This window comes from Alosa alosa, chromosome 22 (genome assembly GCF_017589495.1).
Source record: "Alosa alosa isolate M-15738 ecotype Scorff River chromosome 22, AALO_Geno_1.1, whole genome shotgun sequence".
In the NCBI taxonomy this organism is placed as follows: domain Eukaryota; kingdom Metazoa; phylum Chordata; class Actinopteri; order Clupeiformes; family Clupeidae; genus Alosa; species Alosa alosa.
The window spans coordinates 5,303,484-5,328,417 of NC_063210.1; the positions used below are offsets into that span (position 1 = coordinate 5,303,484).

The following is a 24,934-nucleotide window of genomic DNA, read 5'->3' on the forward strand; positions in this document are numbered from 1 at the left end:
TAAATGCATCAATCTGGTGCACTTTTAAAAAATAAATTCAGAGGTCAGACTTGCTTATTTTTATGGAAATATTTGTGCTGTAGCCTAAGCTATTTTGCACTTCAGAATTATAACCATGCATACACAGGTGGAATAGTTATGGTGATATTGCAACTTACAATGCTGGGCTTATTTCAGGGGATATGACGGATTACAAAGCAGCATCTTATAGTTTACGTAGTGCAATTAAAGATGCTAAGCGGCTATAGAGACAGAGTTGAAGCTGATTTCTTGGAGGGTGATCCAGCACGAGTGTGGAAAGGACTCGAACCATCACTGGCTTTGAAAGAAAGTCCCTCCTATGATGAATGTGAGTAAAGCCCTCCCTGATGAACTTAATGCTTTTATGCTCGCTTTGACATGAAAAACACAGACTATATTGGACTAGCTGCAGCATGTGAAGCAAATGAGGATGCACCTTTCTGTGTCTCTGAGGTCGATGTGAGCAATGCCTTTAGGAGGGTAAATTGTAGAAAAGCTACTGGACCGGATGGAATTTCTAACAGGGTTTTGAAATCCTGCGCTGCTCAGTTAGCTCCTGTGTTCACTTATATCTTTAACACATCATTGGCTCAAGAGACAGTTCCTACTTGCCTCAAGCAGTCTGTTATTGTTCCAGTACCGAAAAACAAAAGTCCATCATGTCTGAATGACTACCGCCCAGTAGCCCTGACGCCTACAGTGATGAAGTGTTTTGAGAAGCTTGTGAAAAACATTATCTGCTCATCCCTCCCTGCCTCCTTCGACCCCTCCAATTTGCTTACAGAGCCAACAGGTCTACAGAGGATGCCATCTCAAACCTCATGCACACCACCTTAACTCACCTGGAGGAGGGGAATGGGAATTATGTGAGGATGCTGTTCATTGACTTTAGTTCAGCATTCAACACGATAGTACCTCTCACCTTGGTCACAAAGATGAAGGCCTTAGGACTGAACACCACCCTGTGTCACTGGATATTTGACTTCCTCACCAACCGCTCACAAGTGGTTAGAGTGGGGGGTCTGACATCTGACTCATTAACCATCAGCACTGGTGCTCCCCAAGGCTGTGTTTTGAGTCCACTGCTGTACAACATCTACACACATGACTGCAAAGCCAACAGTAGTCATACCTCCATCATCAAGTTTGCAGATGACACAGTGATCTTGGGCCTGATTAGTAACAACAATGAACAGTTCTACTTGGATCAGGTTGATGAGGTGGCACAGTGGTGTCAATCTAACAGCTTGACACTGAATATCAATAAAACCAAGGAAATGGTAGTGGATTACAGAAGGCAGCAGCAGAACTACAGTTACACCCCACTAATGATCAGCGGGCAACCTGTAGAGAGAGTCACAAGTTTTAAATACCTTGGTGTCCACATTACTGAAGACTTAACATGGACTGTTAACACTCAATATGTTCTGAAGAAGTCCAGACAACGACTCTACTTCCTTCACAGCTAAGGAAATTCAAAGTTTCTACATCCATCATGAAGGCCTTCTACACTTCAGCGGTTGAGAGTGTTCTAACTGGTAGCATCATCACCTGGTATGGGAACTCCACAGTTAGAGATTGTAGTACTCTGCAGAGAGTAGTGCGCCAGCTGAACGTGCACTATAAGAACTCAACTCCCTGCTCTACAAGATATCTATTCCAGAAGAGTACTCCTAAGAGCCCAAAAGATTCTGAAGGACTCTTCTCATCCTAACAATGGATTATTCCTACCGCTGAAATCAAGAAGACGCCTATGTAGTCACAAAGCCAGAACTGAGAGACTCAGGAGAAGTTTTATCCCCAGGCCATCCTAACTCTGAACTCACACTATACTGACTTTGCACACATTCACTCCTCAGCACTCTCAAACATTTCCCAACTCTGAACTCACACTATACTGACTTTGCACTCATTCACTCTCAGCACTCATGACCCCCACACACACACACCCCCACACACACCTACAAGACTTTTAGACTTTTACATCCCTCTCCCTATGCTACAGACCTTTTATTTATTTTCTTATTTCATCACACGCCAAAACACACACACACACACACACACACACATATCTGACTTTTCCAACTTTTGCACACTTTTTATTTATTATTTTTGATTTCTCCTCCATCTACCCATGTCCTTGATTGCCTAGCCTTTCTGCCCCCCCACCCCCCACCCCACCCCACCCCCATCCCCAACACACACACTTACATCATCACTGTCATCACTTCACATACATACAGCACTCCTCTACATACTTGCTGCACACTGCCCCCACACACACACAGCACATTGTCTTCAGGATCTTCTCCAACACACATCCTCTACATACTTACAGCACACTGCCCCCACCTACCCACACACACACACACTACACACATACACACACAGTCACTGCTCCACTCCCGCCCACACACACATCTTCACTGTCATCACTCACATACATTACATACAGTACTCTGCTTGCAATAGTAAGTCCCTGACCCCCAACACACACACACACTTACATCATCACTGTCATCACTTCACATACATACAGCACACTGCTTGCTACAGTAAGCCTCCTCTACATACTTGCTGCACACTGCCCCCCCCCCCCCCCCCCCACATACACAGCACATTGTCTTCAGGATCTTCTCCAACACACATCCTCTACATACTTACAGCACACTGCCCCCACCTACCCACACACACACACTACACACATACACACACAGTCACTGCTCCACTCCCTGCCACACACACATCTTCACTGTCATCACTCACATACATTACATACAGTACTCTGCTTGCAATAGTAAGTCCCTGACCCCCAACACACACACTTACATCATCACTGTCATCACTTCACATACATACAGCACACTGCTTGCTACAGTAAGCCTCCTCTACATACTTGCAGCACACTGCCCCCACATACACAGCACATTGTCTTCAGGATCTTCTCCAACACACATCCTCTACATACTTACAGCACACTGCCCCCACCTACCCACCTACACACTACACACACACACACACACACAGTCACTGCTCCACTCCCTCCCCCCCACACACACATCTTCACTGTCATCACTCCACATACATTACATACAGTACTCTGCTTGCAATAGTAAGTCCCTGCCCCCCTACATACACAGCGCATTATTTCATCAGGAAGCTTCTCCAACACACATCCCCAACATACTTACAGCACACTGCCCCCAATACACAGCACATTGTCTCATGAGGAAGCTTCTCCAACACACATATTGCACACTGCCCTCTCCCCCCATACACAGCACACTATCCCATCTCCCCTGTCATCCCCCAACACACACACCAAGACCCCTGGCAGTTGGGTTAGCCCTTTGAGCCGTGGATCTGCCCAAGGTTTCTTCCTTGGTAAGGGAGTTTTTCTTGCCCCTGTTGCTCTTTGGGTGCTCCTTGTTGGTGCCCCCCACCCAATCCCAATCCTCCCCCACCTTTTTTATGCAGCCCTTGCCACTTAATCTACCCCCCCCCCATTAATGCACAAATAGGCTGACACCAGACATAATTTCACTGCATTTCTTACTTCCAGTAACTATATGCATGTGACAATAAACTTCCTTGTATCCTTGTATCCTTGTAGTTCACAACCACAAAAACATATGGTCCATTTCACAGTTCAGAAATGTTCAGCACTACATGAAATTATGCAGAAGTGGTCACCTGTGTTTTTCAGCTAGTTAATTTAAGATAATATATTGGTCATTGTAATGGCCATAGCCTACATAGCCTACAGGCTACAGCCTTACTTTTTCAGGATGTACCCATATCTGCATGATGTGAATGTTTGCATATGGCTTATGTCAGGCTTTATATCAATATTTGTGTTTCCTTATTTGATTTTCTTTATTTTTATATTTTTGCATTAATGTCACTAGAAAGCATGGCAATATAAATATATTCATTTATCTGTGTAAGTGGGATTGGCTGGAACCTGACAATATAAGAACCATGATAGTGGGATAAACTACTGAGCAATTTACAAAAATGTATGTAGGCCTACTGACAAATAGTTTACATTAGAATACATTATAATTTCGCCCCAATGAGGCTATGTAGAAATGTGTTGCAATTTCAAAAACAGAGGCATGCTTTATATCCTCGTATTCGGTATGGTTTGCTGTTTATTGTGATATTAGGTTTGCCACATGTTGTGTGAAGGGTTAGTGAGATATTACAACCGAGAGAAATGGGTGTGCACTGTGTGCAAAATGCAAATATGATTAGCCTAAATTGCACGTCGGTTCAATGATAATTTTCTCGCGAACCATTTATCACAGCAACTTGGCGCTAATATCATTGGAAAGCTTAGATTCCGCTCGTTCACATGATGTGTGATATCATGTATAGGTTTAGTTTAGTTGAACCTCATCTGCCAGGTATTTGACCTACCACGTTGACACTTCAGCGTGAAAAATACTCAAAGCATAGGCCTACCTGAAGCCGGGGGAATGCGCCTGGGATGGCTTTTGAAGTAGCATCGCAAATGAGAGAAAATGTAGAAAATTCCACAGACAGGGGGTGCTCTTGAACCCTCTCACCGTCTCTGAAAGCATAACCGTGGCTCAACAGGTAGATCTATAGGCTAAACTCATTTTTCAGGCATCTGACCGACCGGGTTGACACTTCAGCGTGAGAAATCGTGGGTGTGGCGTGTGAGTGTGTGAAACTAATCAAATGCGTGAAACTAATCCAATGCGTGAGAGTTGGCAGCTATGATGAAGCTGTGTACTCTGTCCGCCTCTGCCAGAAAGGTATCTCACCCTACCAGTGCCGCCGCTCCCACCACGTGCATCACGCACTGTGCATAGGGCACCAAAGAGAGATATGAGGCACCACAAATTTAGACATTTAGTAGTTTAGTAGCGCGCTTTACTGCAAAGTGCGTTTCACTCTTCCTCGTGAACGTTTACAATGTCAAAATGCACCAACGCCATGGTGCATGCAAGGATGCTACTTTTTGGGTCCTAATAGGGTCTGCACGTAGCAGATCTAAAGGCCTCAACATGCTTCTGCGTCAACTCCACGGCGTAGCTATGCCGGCACTCAGGGGGGTAGATTTGCGTGTGGACCGTGGGACGTGTCCATACCAATGTCAAATTACGACTGAAATGTCCCCACCAATATTCAGGTTGAAATGGGGAAAGCGCTCACATGCGCTACACAAAGAGTTAAATCATTTCTCACTTCAGTGCTGCGGATCATCTCGTACAGATCTTGTAATGTGCAGTAGCCTATAAGGGTAAATCGCGCTGTTACCTATAATAACTACCAGTGAGCCGCAGTCTCCTGCGCAGCATGCAGTGCTTCAGCTTTACTTCACTACAACCATGAAGTGCGTCCAAATTCACCCATTCTTCTCTGTTGAACTCCTCGAGAAGTAGGCTACTCTCATCACACATGTGTCACATGAAAGAGCCTTTTCTCAGCTTTTAAACGGTGCTAGCCACTGTTTGCTGTGATAAACAGTTCGCGAGAAAAATAACTTCAAGAGATTTAATAATTATTCTCTGCGCCCATCTCCACATCCATTCGTCTCGGTGGAATATCGTAGGCCAGGCCTACACACTCTTCACGCAACACATGACAAACCATATATCAGAATAAACAGCAGATCTTAACGAACACAAAGGTGTAATGCATTCCCGTGTATAGTTAGCTGTTCCAGAGTAAACCGGTTTTGAAATAAATTATAGCAAACATGTGCTTACATCGCCTATAGATATCTGTAAATATTATAATCAGTATACAGGCAGCTCACGGTTAAGTGTTTGTCAATGTAGCCTTAATGATTTCTTTTCACAAAATGCTAAGCATGCATGTATTTAAGTTTCTTAAAACTGAGCTGTGCTTAAATGGGCATGATTTCATTACCAAATAGAAAATAAATGTTAAATATAGCCTACATATCTGTGGCCTACATATTAAAATCAGATTATGTAGGCTACACAGTGTAGTTAGATCAAGTTGGACAGTAGCACATTTTAATCATTTCATACATCTTAGCTTTTTTTTTTTTTCCAAGTGGGTAGTGTCCCCACCAAAGCTCAGACCAAACCTACGCCCTTGCCGGCACTCCTACGGATACTTCACTTAATTGGGAACGTACCTTGCGCGCGCAGGAGAGAGACAAAGAGAGTGGCAGATTCCAGCTGGCTTGCCATTGTGTATCTCCTTTTTAATACAAGAAACTTGTAAAACGAAATCATGAAAGCAACAAAGACGAGGCGGGAGTATAGGAGTTTGGTTCGGTTCCCATACCATTTTGAAATTCAGATTGGTGATAGGGCTGCAATCAATGTGATTTGAAACAGACAATAATATAAAGATTAGTCTCCTACTTTGAATCGGTGATTCATTAATAATTCGTTTTCCAAGCATTTACATGAAACATGATATCGGAGCGTGATATGGATCATGATATGCGCATTTCATTCCTATAAGCTGCTACCGGGCTCAAAATTCACGTTGAATTGCAAACAGAAATGTGAAGCAATGTTATTACATACTTACATTTCTAAAGCAATTAAGGCTGCTTATAACAACTTAATATTGTGCATATTCTTGGGTTTTACCTACACAAAGAACGGGCAGCGGTCGTTGCTGAATGTGACACATTTTTTTATGGAAATTGCGTAAAATTCCTGACTGCGCCTTTACAGTATAGCCTAGTCCGCTGTAGTAGGTCTCTTGCGCCTGTCCACACCGTTGAAACACCACCTGTGGCTCGATCTTCTCTAGTCTGAGCGATGTTACTCATTCGCACACCTGTCTACACACCTGTATGTGTTATTAATGCTTATTGCAAGTTGATAATAATAAGTATTTCTTATTCGGTCCATAAAGGCTTGTATATTTATAATTGTATAGTAGCCTATATAATGCATGCAACACAAACGGAAATACTTTGAGAAGGGTTCAAAATAAATAGGTGACCAGATGGCTAGGATTGAATGCATTCCTTACCATATGAATGAATAACGTTACTGTGAAAGCAACGTATAGCCTACATACTGTGCCATAAAACTGAAAGCACGCATACCAACACACGAATTGGTGCTGGTACAGAGCAGATATCTTTTCCTCAATTAAAGACTGTCGGAATGACCTGGCATCTAATTAGCTGAGTTACCCCGTCTTCCCAAAAGCTCTTTATTCCCAGATTATTCGGAGAAAAAACAGCTAAAGTGACAAGCCCAAAATAGCCTGTAGCCTATCAATAACATCAATGGCAAGCATCAATCAAACTATGCAAAGATGAGAGATGGATTCATGAACTGAAATAGCCTAAAACGGAAATATTTTCAAGTGAGAAAGATTAACCATTTACTAGCCTACCTGCTTCTGTTAGGTTGCGACAGGTCTGTGAAGTTCGGCACATGCCCTTGAATTTTGCTCGCAGTCGTGTGCAACTTCTTCAAGACCTGCCTCCTCTTCTCTACGTCACCTATGGCTACTTTGAGCTATATCACACCACAGCCTGCCCCTTTCGCCTTCTGTGAGTGTGTGCGTGTGTGTGTGACTGTGTGTGTGTGTGTGTGTGTTGTGTGTGTGTCCTTGTGCGTGGGTGCGTACGCGCGTGTGCCAAGTTGTGCAATAACTAGATGTACCGCAAAGCGGTGCAACATATGACCGCCGCTCAGTATTGCACATTCTTTTAGCAAAAATAAATCACTCTTGTCAATTTGTCTCCATCTCCCACTCCATCCCCTACTCCTGCTAATTTTATGTATGTAAATCAGTGTGTGCATGTGTGATATGCTTTTATGTATATGCGTGCTTCTCTGTTGTGTGTGTGTTTTCGCTTGTGAGTGTGTGTGTGTGTGTGTGTGTGTGTGTGGGGGGGTAATGGTGGAGGAGTAATGGTGTGTGTGTGTGTGTGTGTGTGTGTGTGTTGTGTGTTAAACATCTCGTTAATGCAGCAGAGAAACTATGCTTTGGACATTAGTTCTGAACAGACATGTGGACTCGAGTCACATGACATGGACTCGAGTCAGACTCGAGTCATGATTTTAATGACTTCACTTCAAACTTGACTTGATAAAATTCGGCATGACTTGCGACTCGACTTGGACTTGAATACTATTTACTGGAGACTTCACTCGGACTTTGCCTCTTTGACTTATAATGACTTGACATGTCTTGAGTCAAAAAATACATTTCTTGATCGTGGACCAGTCAGCCCAGAGATGCTTTCACTTCCGCGACGAAAAAAATAAAACACATAGTGGACACAGGCGGGCAGAGCACAGTTATCAGTGCTGCTGCTACCACCACACGCACCATGCACTGTAGGGAACCAAGAGACAGAGGAAGGACCAACATTAAGTCAAGTCAAGTCAAGTCAAGTTTATTTATATAGTGCATTTCATACACAGAGGTCATTCAATGTGCTTTACATAAACAAAACCAAACAATAATAACAAATAAAAGCATAGAAGGGCAATATAGTCAAAGAATAGCTAAAAGGTAAATATCATAATAAAAAGAAAACATAAAACACAAGGTAAAATCATTTAAAAATAAAGAATAATTAGTAAGCAAAAACAAAGGCAAAAGTAGTAAAAGACAAGGTAGAATAATTATCAAGGCAGATTCAGAATTTGTAACTCGGCACAGTTAGCAGAAAGCATCTGAGAACAGTTTGGTCTTAAGTCTAGATTTAAAACTGGCGACAGTTGGGGCCTTTTTGATGTCATCCGAAAGTTGGTTCCACAGCTGAGCCGCATAGCAGCTAAAAGCTGCTTCACCATGTTTAGTTCTAACTGTGGGTTTTACTAGCAGGTTTTTCACCTGGGACCTGAGAGGACGAGAAGGTGTGTACTGCTGAAGCATGTCTGACAAGTATTTAGGTCCTGCTCCATTTACTGATTTTAAATGAAATAAATAAAATAGTAGCTTTTAATACTGCAAACTGATTTGCACTCTTGTAAACGTTTACAATGTCAAAATGCACCAACAGCATGTTACATAAAGATGATACTTTTCGGGTCCTCTATTAACATCCAACTTGAACGTATGCTAGCCTATTCCATTTAATTGAGAACGCGTCTCAGCGCGCACGGAAGGGAGAGAAAACGAGTGGCAGGTTCCAGCTGGCTTGTCATTGTTGATGATGATTAATACCTCTTTTTAAACATAAGAAACATATAAAAGGAAATCATGAAGGCAACAAAGATGAGATTAGAGGAAATTGCGGATTTATCCGGTTCTCACTGTTATAAACTGTGAGAGCCAGTGTAGTCTAGTCGTGATCCCCATAGGCCCAATAGTAAACTCAGAAATGTTGAGTACCCTAAAGTTTTATTGCAGAAATGTCATCTATAGGCCTAGTGGGTGGAATTCAACTTGGTTGCCTAAAGTTACACTTTGGGCAATTTGCATAATTAGCATAAATAGTCAATTAAGGCGAGGCAGTACAGGTGAATAGGGTAAACAATTTAAATAATAGATATCAATAGAAACTTTCTGAGTTGATTACTTATGTTAAGATGAGAAAAAAATGTATTGCATGTTTTTTATATTTTAATGTTTACATATGCAAATGAGGCCCTATCTCATTAAAAATGCTCTAATTTGCATACACAAAAGCAGATGGTGTGATAAAGCCAGGCTCAAAATTGTTTTTCAAGGTAAACACGTATACTTGGGGGGGTGAGTTGGTGAAAACCTTTAAGAAACTTGGTAAGGAGGCAGTGTTGACCTATGGACAGACAGATTAAGAAATTAAGTGGGCCATGCAAAACTAGAAAAGCACTCCGAGAGGGCAGACCTCCGCCAAGCGAAAACATAACCACCTCCTGGATCCAGACGGTGATCCGGATCACTCCCAAACTTTTTGAGTTATCTTGCGAACAAACAGATGAACAGACACACAGACAAACAAACAAACAAACAGACAAACAAACCCCGATGAAAACATAACCTCCTTGGCGGAGGTAATAACTATACAACAGCATGCACACACACAAACCCACAAGAACTATATACAATATGCAAAATAACTATATCCAGCATGCACACGTACACAAATGCACAATAACCATATACAAGAACTATATACAACATGCAAAATAACTATATACAGCATGCACATACACACAAACCCACAAGAACTATATACAATATGCAAAATAACTATATCCAGCATGCACACGTACACAAATGCACAATAACTATATACAAGAACTAAATAGAACATGCAACTCGCGCACACGCACGCATGCGCATGCACACACACACACACACACACACACACACACACACACACACACACTGTAAACTCTATAACTATATACAGTATGCACACATTACGCACACACACACACACACACACACACACACACACACACACACACACACACACACACACACACACACACACATATTTAACAACAACCACACAATCCCACTCAGTAGCCTTCACCATCTTCATCATTTCTTTCCTTATTTCCTTCATTCTCATCATCTTCTTGATCTTTATCTGAATGTATTGTGAATGGGTTGCAGCAGTGGACCTCACCCCCTTCACACTTGCAATAGTCAGTGCAACTGAAACTTGCAGCATGGCAGCTGCAGTTTCCTTTGCTGCAGGCTTTCAATGTGCTGCAGCTACAGCTGGTGACATCAAGCAAATTTGATGTCTCTGCATCTGCAGGAGGCTCTCTCTGACCTGCAGCCTTCCACAACATGACAAGGACAACATGTACTCCTAGGAAATACCATTCCTGGTCTCAATACAGTGCTTGGGGAACCTGATGCCACTCATAGTGACCTAAAAGATACTGGGACCGAGTTCTTTGTTGCACTGTATGGGCAGAAGAAGGCCAAGTCGATGAACAACACTCGCTACCAGATTTACAGTCGCAGCAAAAAGCCTCCTAAGCTTAAAAAGCTTCCTCCAACAGATGCCAACCTGATGATGCACACACTGCGTGCTCATCTTCAGGTCATGTTGTGGAAGGCTATAGGTCTCACTTGGAAAATGGACAAGAATATGAAGAGTTGTCTTTGCCTTTGTGTAATGGAACTGGTGAGTCTTGAACTCTTCAATAATTCGTTTACATGAAGCACATGATATTATGCCTACTGGCTACCAGGCTCATAATTCACTTTTAATTGCAAACAGAAAATGTCTAGCAAGCATCATGTCATTACATGCTTTTATTTCCAAAGGAATGAAAGCTGTTTGTGCCAACTTAATATCATGCTTATCATTGTTAATATTGTGCTATACATGTGGCACAATGTTAGAGTTGGAGATTGTGCTATACATGTGGCACAATGTTAGAGAGTCCACGGTGTGGACTAGTCATAGCTATATTTGAAGGCGCTGGTAAAAAAAAGATCATTAGGAGAACGTTTGGACAGTGGCACACAATGGGCTTAAAGTGACAGTGCACCATGTACAAATGAGTTAAACAGCATCAAATGTGTAGTATTTAAGAAATTAATACTTTAAAACAAAATTACTGTGTCATTATCATTTAAATAATATAGAAGTGTTTTACTTTATCTTTGTGGTTACTCAGTAATTGTGTGATTTATGCTGTATTTAAGATGCTATATACAAAGCTTTAGTCTTTAGGGAGAAAATGTACTTTTTATTTGCAATTAATCTAGATTAATTCATTTCAAAATATGAGATTAATTAGTTTATTAATTGTTTGACAGCCCTAATAAAAACATAACATATTTAACCACAGCAATTTACTAGCGCAGTGAAATGCCATCAGTCAAATTATTACTCATCCTTACAGTGGATGCCCAATTTGGAAAAACAATATATATTTGCTGCTGTGCTGAGTGTCATGTAGCTATCAGTTTCGTACAGATCACTCAGGTATGCTCATGCATATATCGTAAAAGATTTCCAGACAGAAACATTGAACATATTTGAATCTGTATTTATAAAAAAAAATACTGTAGATTAGATTGATGTGTTAAAATTATGATCGATAGTCTAATAATGGCATTATTATGTGAATAGTTGTCAGACACCAAACAGGACGAGGACCACAAAAGCATCACGTTCAAAAGTTTATTTAAGGGTTGGGGGTTAAGGGGGTTTCAGGGGGGGGGGTACAGGAGTTCCAAGAGTCTGCGTGTGTGTGTGTGTGTTCCCCCAGTAGCCGAACAGCGATGGCAGGAGCTGAATGATCCGGGAAGTCCTGGGGGGGGGCACACACACACACACACACACACACACACTTGAAACGAAGCAGCAGTACAGTCAAGGACTAGGCGGTATTCGTAGAAGAGGGACGGAAGGCAGGTCAAGATTACCGGGGCTGGAGAACACAGTAGTAGTTGAGCGGGTCCGGGATCACAGGCAAAGAGTCAGAGGCGTTTTCCAAAACAGGCAGGTAACTGGTGCTGGTTGCAGACGATCTGACAAGTGTGGACTGAAAAGCAAGGCTTTAAATACAGGGCATGATGAGTGGTGAATGCAGTGCAGCTGGTAGGTAAACGAGGGTGAGGCAGAGCAGAGCAGGAACAGGTGGAGGTCATCAGACTTCAATCAGCGCGTGTTACCAGGCAGAGAGAGAGCTCATGACAATAGTACATGATGACTTGTTCAGGACTTGAAAAAGATTGGGACTTAGACTTGGACTCGACTTGGCTTTGATGTGACATGGACTTGGACTCGACTTGCCCTTCTCTGTCTTTACTTGGGACTTGACTTGGACTTGACTGCTAAGACTTGGGACTTACTTGTGACTTGCCAAACAGTGACTTGGTCCCACCTCTGGTACTGAACATGTGCCTAGTTGCAGCACTAAGATCTAAACAGCTGGCAAAATTCTGCTCCATATCAGCTGTGATAGGCAGCCTTGCTGTGTGGTGTAAGCAATGCTTTATGTACTCTTGAATGTCAAAGCTGTGTCATCTCTGAGAGTATTTGAATCCTTTCTGTAAGAAATGTGATTGGCGGATTCAAATAAAGAAATCAAATGTGTGTGTGTGTGTGTCTGCTTGCCTGCATGTGTGTGTGTGTGTGTGTGTTTTACAGTGTATGTGTCTCTGTGTGTGTGTTTATGTGTGTGTGTTCACTTGTGAGTGGGTGTGTAGGGGTAATGGGGTATATGTGTGTGTGTGTGTGTGTGTGTGTGTGTGTGTGTGTGTGTGTGTGTGTTTATGTGTGTGTGTGCGTGTGCCTGCTTGCCTGCATGTATGTGTTTTTATGCATGTAAAATTGGTCATCCTAGGCCCTACGGTTCTCGAGATATTCACAGACAACTGTGTCCGGCCATCTACAGACCAGTTGGTGTACAGTCACTAAATTTACACATACAGTATTGTATGGCCCCCCATGAACGGAATTCCACGAAACTGGGCAAGCTGTGCGGAGGTCATAATAATATGTCACATCTTGTATTTTGTCCTATACGGAAATCATTGATCCCACCACCATAATTGAATCACTTTCAACGATATATTATTATTTGCTTCACTTCCACAATATGTCAGTTTCCATGGAACAGAGGAGCAGTGAATTTGTACAGTAACAGGCACAGCTCTAGCCTGGCCACGCCCACATAGTTTAACCACGCTTTCACAGCTCAGGTCAGACTTGATCTGCAAGGATGTAGTCAGAAGTTCAAATTGCCTAATGCAAAGCTATGTTTTCAAAATGCTAAAAATCTGGGCTCTCCACATGGGTTGTCTGATTTGTGTGTGTAGTCTACAGTGGTTCAGCAGTTGTGGTAAACCAAGATACTGCTCTGGGAGGATGAGATTGCACTGAAAGAGGAGGTGTGTCTGCGCGTGTGTGTGTGTGTGTCTGTGTGTGTGTGTGATTCCTCAGACAAATTCGAATTCTTTATTTTTTCATTGACCTGTGTTATGATAGCCAATCTCTGTTTGTCATTGAAACCTTTTTTATTAGGCTATGTCAGCAGCATAGGCTATAGCGTACATAGGCCAAATCTCCAGCAAAATATATTTGGGCCAGATCTGGTCCATTAGCATTTGGCGCAGATCCACTAAATGGACCTGCCCCGGGGTCATTTCTTCCAACGGGCCAATACCGGAACAGGTTGGAATTACAGATCAGATACAGATCTGGGCCAGAACTGGCCCAGAACAGTTATTATTGCCATGGCAATTGGTGCGGATCTGGCCCAGACTCATATTCTACATCTGGGCCTGGTCTGTGATTCATATTTAGGCTAGGACAATTAGCCTAAGACCCAAACAAATCAAAACTCTATTTCAAAATTATTCTTTTTTTAAAATACCTTTTCAATATTTTTTTTAATTGCATAAATCACTTAAATTGAGTTGAAATGCAGTCCTTAACAAAATGTAATACTGTCAATAGGTAGGCCTACAAAAAATCTGAAATGTCATACTCTGCAGTTAGCCTGGCGGGCCATCTCTGCAGTAGCCCTGGCAGTAAATGTAATTTGCTGCCGCTAGGGGCGCGTCTAGATTTCTAGGCTAACTCTGCAGAGCTTTGCAGCAAGAACTAAACGGAGCGAGAAAAGCGTTTTACCTACTATGTCACAAAGTTTGTCTTAGTGCAGTATCCGTTAGAATTTGGCTGCCATAGAGACGAGCAACTACAGTCAACGCTAGGCCAGTGAACCTAAATGTCCAGCTGGCAAGAAGATTGCCAGGTCACCTAACGTAAGCTGTAGTCGTTTTATCCACGTTTGTAAGTAGATGTTAGACATATTACTGCTGAAGTAGTTTTCGCTCGGCGTCTCTAGTGAGACGTTGATGTTATACAATTTGTTTTTAACCGTGCATATTTAGTCTTGTGTTAACTAGCATAGCAGCTAGCTGACGTTATCTCAGCCGAATAGCTAACGTTAACGTTAAAGTTAACTTATCGCCATCAAGCAAGCATAGCAGCTAGATAGATAGATATACGTTAATGTTAACTTATGGATAACCAAGGATAACCAAGTTAGTGAGTTCTGATGTTACCGGCCAAGTAACTAAGCTAATACTAGTCTAACGTTGCTTACTAAGTTATTTCATGACAAAAACATTTCAATCAAGCAGTATATTAACGTTATCAAATTGCAGTCAGGACACTTGTGTGCAACTTAGCATAACGTTAGGTGGCGAAAGTAAACAAACCTAGTAGCATCTAACGTACGACTAGCTTCTACTATTTTTTGTTATCATAGCCAGCAGAATTCTGCCCTTGTTATCGACATCAACTTATTTCTCATAGTAATATTAATCGTCGTTAAATTATGCTAAAAAGTGTCTCTAGTCACTATATGGTGTTACCAGGTATTATTCAACACAAATCTGGATTGCTTGCTTAACAGTTTCAAATCAACTACTAAACGTTAACGTAAACGTTCATGTAACAGTATGACTATATTTTGATTATGGGTGGATGAAGCTTCCCTCTCATCCACTTTTCAGACGGCATATCCCTTTGACCTGTCACCACACCATGTCGTACAGGGATTTAAGAAGTGAGTAATGTCATACATTGTGAGAACTTGACTCCTTAAGTTTGCATAAAGATACATTGCATGCATGAAAGATACATTTGTCACGTGTTTTAAAGAACCTGAAATAATGTTTACCCTGTTAGTTTAATCTCTTTTCATCTTTGTTCTGCTAATAAGATCATATTTGGCACATTGCTCTTGACAGTCTGTTCTGCTCATAGACAGTAAAAGAAAGGTTCTGGTCTGTGTGATTGTGTGTGCAGACTTCACTGAGATGACGCGTGCACTTGGGTACCCAAGGCTGATCTCTATGGAGAATTTTCGCACTCCCAACTTCCCCCTTGTGGCAGAGATCCTTATATGGCTGGTGAAGAGGTGTGTGCGAGAGAGATTCACAACTGTGTGTTGTGTTTGAACTGAAACAGATACATCAGTATGACAAGGCTGCAGCCTTAAGGCCCTTTCATACCAAGTCTGAATTTTTAGACGAAATATTCACACAAAATCATGAAGGTAATTAAAAATTAAAAAGTCTTCACTGATACTTCACTACATACCGAGGACGAATTTATTTTTCATCCCAAAGAATTTCGTCCCCAGTGTGTAATACGACGGAGTATTAGGGCCACACATGAAGGAAAAAAAAAAACATTTTGCCATGACTAGATTGAACTCGACATGCCGACTTTAATCGCAACGTTTCGACATAAACTCAAAATCGAGAATAAAGTTGACATATGGATGGCCTCGATGGAGGGGAGTGAGGAACCAGTGATGCGTTGGGCAGTTTTCACCACCCTCTGAAGTGCTTTACGGTCAGAGGCAGAGCATTTGCCATACTATACTGTGGCACAGTTGGTGAGGATGTCCTCAGTGGTGCAGCGGTAGAAGTTCACCAGGATCTGAGGGGACAGGTGGACCTTCTTTAGTCTCCTCAGGAAGAAGAGACATGTTAGTCATGTACAGGTGTGCATTCATAGGTGAAGAGTGATAGAGTAATTCAGCTGCCACTGAATCTGGACAGTCAGTCTCAGACTCAATCAGTTGGCTGACGACTCGAATCGGCTTTAGCAACAACTATACTAACTAGTTTTGAATGTCAAAAAGAGTTTTTATTCTTGCCAAAAATATTGCAAAAATATATATTTTTTCTTCATGTGTGGCCCTAATACTCTGTCATGGTGTAAAAACTAAGAAGAGAATGTATTAATTTATCTGTGTGAATTTGTGCAAATATTTTTCATCTGAAAATTCTGACTTTGTAAAAGGGTCTGCAAGTGACAATGTCTAACAAACATTTGACAGTTTAATTCTGACAAGCAATGGAAGGGGAATATTCAATGCTCGTGTGTGTGTGTGTGTGTGTGTGTGTGTGTGTGTGTGTGTGTGTGTGTGTGTGCGTGTGTGTGTGCGTGTGTGTGCGTGTGTGTGTGTGTGCGTGTGTGTGCGTGCGTGTGTGTGCGTGTGTGTGCATTTTAGGTATGAGCCTCAAATGGACATTCCAAGTGACATAGATACAGAGTCAGACCGTGTATTCTTCATCAAGGCAGTGGCCCAATTTATGGTAATTTTATAGACGGATGCATATATGCCAAAATTAGTGCATGCACTACATTTAACTGAACGTGTATAGTTGACTATGAATAGTAGAGTTAAGTGAATTAAATGTCACGAGATTTGTGTGTGTGTGTGTGTGTGTGTGTGTGTGTGTGTGTGTGTGTGTCATTCTGTGTAGGCCACACAGGCCCACATTAAGGTGAACACCAAGAGGCTGTACCAGGCTGATGGCTATGCGGTTCGTGAACTCCTCAAGATGACGTCACTGCTCTACGGTGCCATGAAGACCAATCAGAATGCTACAGGGGATCAGCAGCATGACGACAGTGCCAAGTTTAAGTTTGACCTTGGGTCAAAGGTGAGAGGGCACGCAGCGTCACGCAAAGCACACACTCAACAGGGAGTTGGCCAGAGATTTAGGATCAAAAGATTGAACTCTCGGCATGGATTTGGCACTGTTCCTGCGGTGGGATGGATCTAGTCCCGCATAGCCTATTTTCTCTTTGAAGAGAATTTCATTCAATTCGTCGCTGTAGCTATATGGGTGTCAGCATAGCATTTACTTTAATAGGATGGGATGCTTTTATGGCTTTGAAAAAACAGAAAGCATTTGCTTTTTGTCCGTCTATACGTACAGTATGTATAAATACACATCACACTCATTTACATATTGAGCAACTCCCATTGATCTGTCACTTATAGTGACAGCCAAATATCTACTTGACACTGACAGATAAATGGTCAGATTCAGCAGCCATAGTAAATCAAGTCTACCACCCACTTTCATAATTTACCAGCACTTGGTTGGTGACTGGTGTCAATTTCAATCGCTGGTGACAGCTGTTGAGGACTCTCTCACACCTTCTTGAGTAGCTCTTGTTGAGATGAATGAGATTCTTTAAACGAATGCAATTGCTCAGAGAATGAGCTGGCTGTTCTTGCTGGACAAGTGACTGTGATTGGCCGTTGGGTTTGAAAGATGAAGTGATAGAAGGATATGATGGATTAATGTGTGTGTGTGTGTGGGGGGTATGAAAGAGTCATCGCTGGAGTCTATCCCTCCTGATTCAACCCTCCCGATTCAATCTTATGATTTTCTCAGCTTGGGTTGTCGTGGTAACAGGTCTCCATGACACCAACTGATAGGAGCCATGCTGAGTTCCAGAGAAGGAAAGAATATCTGGGAAAAGTTGTGTGCGTGTGTTTGTGTGTGTGTGTGTCTTTGCTCTCCTGCTGAAAGGCTGAAAGGTTGAGCTTTGCCTTGGGGTGCTTAACTTTGACTGGCAGTAAACTCCTGCTGATAAAATTGTGTGTGTGTGTGTCATCTCCTAATGCTGTTTGTGTAAGAAATTGGGTGGGTGTAGCTCATTTATAATCTAATCAATTCAACAAATAAGCCCTGTCAGAGCACTCCATGTGTGTGAGCAACCGCCTCCAGACACACACACACACACACACACACACACACAAACACACACAAATAGACACTCAGACACAAACACACTCAGTATGTAATCAGTGAAAATAGCAAATGCTAGCCTTGCCCTTGTAGATCCAAAGTAAGTGATTTTTTTTGATGAGCTCCAATATTTGCGCAATATAACTGTCAATTTGTTGTTGTTGTTGTTGGTGGTGTGTGTGTGTGTGTGTGTGTGTGTGTGTGTGTGTGTGTGTGTGTGTGTGTGTGTGTGTGTGTGTTTAGATTGCAGACTTGAAGGCTGCACGGCAGCTTGGCTCAGAGATCACTGCCAAAGGTGCAAGTCTGTACGACCTGTTGGGGAGAGAGGAGGACCTGAGAGAGAACAGGATGCTGGCAATCGCCCGGCCACTGGAGATTAACGACACAGAGAAAGCACTCAGGGCGGCAGTAAAAGATGTTTTGGTAAGAAACACACACACACACTCACAGACACACACACAGTTGGTAGTTAGGATACTCACTCAGTTATGATTGTATCCAGACACATAAATACAGACAAACACACACACATGCTCCAAATTCTAAACAAACTAACCCACAATAAAACGTACTGATAAACAAACATAATTTCCACCAGTGTCCCCATCATGCACACTGACTAATACATACTGTAAAGGAAAATAGCAATATAGGCAACAATATATTTTTCCTGATTTGGCTTTTTTTTGCTCTGCAGGTGAATGTTAGTCAGACAAAGGAGATGTTGAATAACGTGGCGTCGGACGAGCAAAGTCTGGATGCCAAGATAGAGAAGAAGAAGCAGGAGCTGGAGAGGAACCAGAAACGCCTTCAAACACTTCAGAGTGTACGGTGAGTGTCTCTCTCTCGCTCTCTCTCTATCTCTCTGTCTCTCTCTCTCTCTTTGTCTCTTTCTATTGCTCTATCTTTGTCTCTCTCTCTCTATCTCTCTGTCTCTTTCTCTCTCTGTCTCTCTCTCTCTTTGTCTCTTTCTATCTCTCTCTCTCTTTCTCTCTCTTGCTCTCGTCTATCTATCTCTCACTCTCTCTCACTCACTCTCTCACTCTCTCACTCTCTCACTCCCTCACTCACTCCCTCACTCACTCCCTCACTCACTCCCTCACTCACTCACTCACTCACTCACTCACTATCTCTCATTCAGTAACTGTACATGTGAAATGGAACAGAATCCCATTCAAATAAGCGGTTTGGTTGGTCCTGCTCGCTCTACAGACCTGCCTTCATGGACGAGTACGAGAAGATTGAGGAGGAGCTGCAGAAGCAGTACGAGACGTACGTGGAGAAATTCCGCAACCTCAGCTTCCTGGAGCAGCAACTGGAGGACTACCACCGGCTGGAGCAGGAGCGCTTTGAGGTACCATAGATATAACAAAACTCATTCACTGGATATAGTCATCAAGGACTATGACCGTCACCCTGAGGTACCACAGATATACAACCTCACTGGATATACTAATCAAGGGCCATGATTGTCCCCATAGATATGACCACTTTAGTGTTGTTTTAGGTATACAAGTACCGGTACAACTCCATGGTTACCGGTACATCCATGTTGGTAATGCGCAATAAAAGGTTGTTGGAATTTAATGTACGCTGTTGGTTTTGGTTGTTTAGGAAACGGAAAATGCCATCCGCATGATGCAGACAAAACTACGAGAGGAGGAGAGGAGACTAATGAGGAGTGGAGGTATGACACACACACACATATATACACACACACACACACACACACACACACACACACACACACACACACACACACATACATACACACACTCAGACTGTTGCCCATTTTCTGTTCTTCACATGAAATATAGATGCTATAATGTGTGAGTAATTGTTATGTGATTTGTGTGTGTGTGTGTGTGTGTGTGTGCAGCAGGCCGTGAAGAGGAGTCTGACATGGAAATCCCAGATGATGAAGGCTCAGACAGTGAAACAGATGAGCACAAACCACCCAAACCTCAGCTCTTACGACAACAACAAGCTCCCCTAGCAGGTAAGCACACACACACACACACACACACACACACACACACACACACACACTACAAACACTACACACTCACACAGACAAATCACAACGCTCGTATACTGAAGAATTGGCAGAAGCAGATAGTCACATTAGCCATGGAGATAGGAGAACCATATGTGAACATGGGGACACCTTAACAGAGGAATGGGAACTGCCACTAGACATGGGGATACATTGACATTTCCAGTGACATTCACAGTTTCCTGTGCCACTCTCCGCCCTGTCAGTTTTTCTCCCCTTGCCTGTGGAGAACAGGCGCCGGGCGAGGTACATCTCCAGGGCAACACGTCTCCACAAACATCAGTGCGCCCAACAGGCCGTTGTTTCTTATTTCAGGCAACAGGATTTTTTGTTTCCTCTCTCTGCTCGCAATCTAACCACGCCTGACCGTGTGTGTGAGCATTTGGCCCTGCTCCTGGCCGCTGACGATGACCATGACGATGTCCGTCGGCATGGTTGGTGTCGGTAGCCTGCATGTCTCGCTCGGCGCTAAAGGTCAGGTGGACAGAACAACCTCCGAGTTGAGTTCAGGCCAAAGTAGCAGTGGACCTTTTAAATGGACTTCTCTCACTCTGAGGCCGTCCTCAGAGCTCAAACTCCCCAGAGGGACAGATGACAGGTAGAGCTGCCTCTAAAAGGACATCTTTTAAAAACCCCTTTGTTGTTAATTCATGACATGAAAAAATGATGCAACGGTGGCCTTTAATGATAGAGGGAGACGGTACAGTTTATCTATAGGAAGTGTAATTTGCATTTACTCAAAAACACTAACATGTATTTTATCCAGATCTACTTGCAGTGCAGTGTATATGTTCTGTACATCAGTATTTCAAAGGCAAAATATCTATTAGTATAATATATCCTAATTGTTCTAAACATTATACCGTCCATGTCAGACAGTTGCTGGTAACCTGGATGTTTCTTATGAAAATGAAAAGAAATCACAAAAAATATAACTTCAAGCAGCAATGAGGGTGCACAGAGCTCAGCAGGACGGAGTTACCATGGCAACTCAATATTATTACGTCAAGCATATGGCTATAAGGTCTCAGTATGTTTCATGTCAAGCAACAAAGATTGGCTGAGATGTAAGGTCACTTCCTGTTTGGTGGCTTCACCACAGATTTCAATTGGCTAAGATGGGGGAACGCTTTCAAATATGTAAATTCCATGTAAATGGCTTGATGAAGCTTGGTCTGTTCACCCGTGCAGATGTTGGAGAACATAAAATTGCAATTTTAAAAATTAGGCATAGGGTCAAAAGTTATGTGTGTATGTACGCATGTCTAGCTTTGACCCTTTGGTGGTGCTAGAGCGCTTGAAGTGCAGTGTGCCAAATTACCCACATTTTTACCAGATGGTTCTATAGGCTACTGTAGAAATCCTGAGAAAGATGATGGATAATAATAATAAAAGAAAGAAACACAAGAGGTGCCTTCACAGCTTTGATGCTTGGCCCCCAATTTTTGCCAAAATCGAATAGAACCACACAGACCGTCTAAACATAGTACAGGCTGGTCCCCTCTCTCTTTTAAGTAGCCCCTGTATCAGGGAGGTAAGATGGTGGGAGAGGTCATGGTGCTCCCTGTGGGGTAAGCGAGGGCACTTGACCCAGTTGGCGTATTGTGAAGAGACTAGTGGGCCTGGAGTGGACACTTGCTGGCGGCAGGTCTCAGAGCTGATTGTGAGCACTCAGCAAAAGCACTTAGGAGTGTGAGAGACTAAAGCGCCCCGGGGGGTTGTGTTAAAAAAAAAAGTCCAGCAGGAAAACAGCAACAACACACACACACACACACAAATGATGTGGTGGCGGGGGGTGGTTAGAATCCCCTCTAGGCTTGTGTCTACTTATTTGTGCAATGGGTGTTGGAATTATCAAGAACACACACACACACACACACACACACACACACACACACACACAAATGTGTGTACATCACACACCCTTTAGATCCTGTCTGTGCTGTCATATGTATTATACCACTGCCTGGTTAAATTTCCTATTGTGATGTACTCTGTAGGACGTACATTATTTTTCAGATATCCACGGTGTTTGGGTATCAGAAAAAGAATGCACTTCGAGGTGTAACGGGCAATTCACGTCACGTTGTGGACACATCATCACCTCAAACGTGCGTTATTTTTCTGATACCCCAACGCTGTGTCGTCCATTATCCCTCACATAAGACTCCCATAACTGTCATAAACATGTAATTGCTGATGCCATATACCATCATGTATCACCAGTAGAAGGGCACAGATCAGATATCTCCACTGAGGCTTGATGCCATAATAGTCCCTAAACAAACAGGTGCATTCCTAAGGTATTTCCAGTGGCACAGAAAACCACATTGAGCTAATGGTCACTTGGGGACAAGCAAAAAAAAAAAAAAAAAGGTTTTAAAGTCAACATTTTGTAGAGAATTACGCTAAAGTCAGCTTCATTTTCATTTCAAGTATCTGGGTTGGTTTTGAAACTCTCTAGGAACACATTGACTGGGTCAATAGTGCAACACAAGTGATCGGAAATTACATTTGTGGATCCTTCCAGTGAGTCTAGTCTCCTCCAAAATGTGATTGGTTCTTTCATAGGCAAACTTTTTCACTGGGTTTCGTGAAAATTAGGCTGGTAGACAAACCGTATTCTCAGTCTAAGGCATTTGGGTTGATTTCTACAGTATTAGTGTGTGTGTGTGTGTGTGTGTGTGTGTGTGTGCGCGCGCACGCGCACACACAATGGTCACTGATGTCTTAACTGCTTTGCCTTCCGCAGCAAGAGCCGTTACTCGTGTCATTGGGACCATGCAGGGAGGGGAGAATGAGGAAGTGAGTCCACACACACACACACACACACACACACACAAACACACACACACAACCTCACCAGCTAATTCTGTCATTAATTGACACACACATTTCTTTTTACAATTTATTCAGTAGATTACCTTAGATTCAGTTTGAGATTAACAAGGACGCCCCCCTTCTTTTACACATCCACACATACTCTGTCCAGTCCCTTCTGTCTCTCACATTCAGTGTTCCATCACTTCCATGAGCCCACATGTACATACCCTGCTGTGCCCACCTCTATATCATCATCTCTCTCTGACTCACTCCATCTTACTCTGTGCCCTCCATCACTTGTGCTCCCTCTCAAAAGCCCAGTGGAAAGGATTCTATCACTCCGCCTCAGCGTCAGAGGAGGAGGAAAGGGAAGGTGTGTGTGTGTGTGTGTGTGTGTGCGATAGATTCTGTGTGTGTGTGTGTGCGCGATAGATTCTGTGTGTGTGTGTGTGTGTGATAGGTGTACAATAGAACCAGTGTGTGACATCTCCACATTATTTCCATTAGTTAGCACAAGTCTGTACGTGTGTTACAATAGCCATATTTTTGTATGAGGTTCAGTACGTATCCTGTGTGTGTGTGTGTCTGTGTGTGTGTTAGGTAAAGATTTCCCGTTTGTGTCTACAGTTAAAAATGTCAAAAGAGACACGCAGCTCGTCGTAATGTTCTTGTTTGATGTTTAAACATGCAGGGCTTCCTTCTTCCTTCTTACTGATGCAAATACAAATCAGTCATGTTTTTTTCTATTTGGCTGCAGTCGGAGGACAGCGAGATCGATGTGGATGATGACGACGACGACGAGGATGACGATGAAGACGATGACGACGACGAAGAGGAGGATGAGGAAGGTGACGAGTATGAGGCGGCGGATCTCGACGTAGATGTGGGCTTAGAGCACAAAAGGCCCACCAGGGGAGGCATGAGGCCTCCCATACAGGAGGAGAGCGACAATGACTTTTAGCACTCAAGTGCACGACAATGACTTTTAGCACTCAACTCCCGCCCAACGGGAGAACAGGAGAACAGCTACATATCATTTATACACACATTATATAACTAGCATGCTTCATCTTGAGTCCTTTCTCTAATAAGAATGACTTTCAGCACACACACACACACACACACACACACACACACACACACACACACACACACACACAAACACACTAAGGGTGCATCAGCAGTGATTCCATATACATCCATTCACTCACAAATTCACGCTTGTTCTTGGCTAAAGAGAGACCAATGTCTTATTCTTAACACACACTCATTCACTCCGTCCACTCCTAGTCTCAAAAGTGCTCACTGACCCCACCATCTGTCACCTCACGTGTGTGTTGTATGTCATGTCAATAAAGAAGTAATATGTTTCTAATGTTACTTATAGTCCATAGCTGTGTTTTTGTGCAGCCACACATACAGTACACACACACCAGTCATGGAAATGTAGTTGATGGAAAAGTGTATTTTTTTTTTAGATAGAAAAGTAAAAACAAGTCCATACTTCCACAAGTTAATTTACAATATTAAAAAATAAATTAAAATAAAAAAATATTCAGTATGAAAATA

At 42.7% G+C, this 24,934-nt stretch overlaps 2 protein-coding genes across 9 annotated transcripts in view; one reads left to right on the forward strand and one right to left on the reverse strand.

Moving 5' to 3' along the window:
* Positions 1–7,474, reverse strand: part of LOC125287592 (glucagon receptor-like) — a 32,794-nt gene extending 25,320 nt beyond the window's left edge. The window contains exon 1 of the mRNA XM_048233508.1: positions 7,390–7,474. The gene's annotated coding sequence lies outside the window, so the exon portion shown is untranslated. The remainder of the gene's footprint in view (positions 1–7,389) is intronic.
* A 7,119-nt stretch (positions 7,475–14,593) lies between these two features.
* cluap1 (clusterin associated protein 1) lies at positions 14,594–24,745 on the forward strand. 8 transcript variants are annotated; one of them, XM_048234085.1, is made up of 13 exons: positions 14,594–14,682; positions 15,439–15,491; positions 15,734–15,845; positions 16,950–17,034; positions 17,206–17,385; positions 18,730–18,909; positions 19,184–19,317; positions 19,699–19,840; positions 20,101–20,173; positions 20,366–20,485; positions 23,295–23,347; positions 23,682–23,738; positions 24,123–24,745. In XM_048234085.1, exons 2-13 carry the CDS (start codon positions 15,470–15,472, stop codon positions 24,324–24,326), a joined length of 1,362 nt encoding a protein of 453 aa, XP_048090042.1. In that variant the 5' UTR covers positions 14,594–14,682; positions 15,439–15,469; the 3' UTR covers positions 24,327–24,745. The 8 variants fall into 8 exon arrangements, with proteins under 8 accessions (XP_048090042.1, XP_048090043.1, XP_048090044.1 ...); XM_048234086.1 differs by having other exon boundaries at positions 14,602–14,710; XM_048234087.1 differs by having other exon boundaries at positions 14,606–14,682; positions 15,416–15,491.
* The last annotated feature ends 189 nt before the right edge of the window (positions 24,746–24,934 follow it).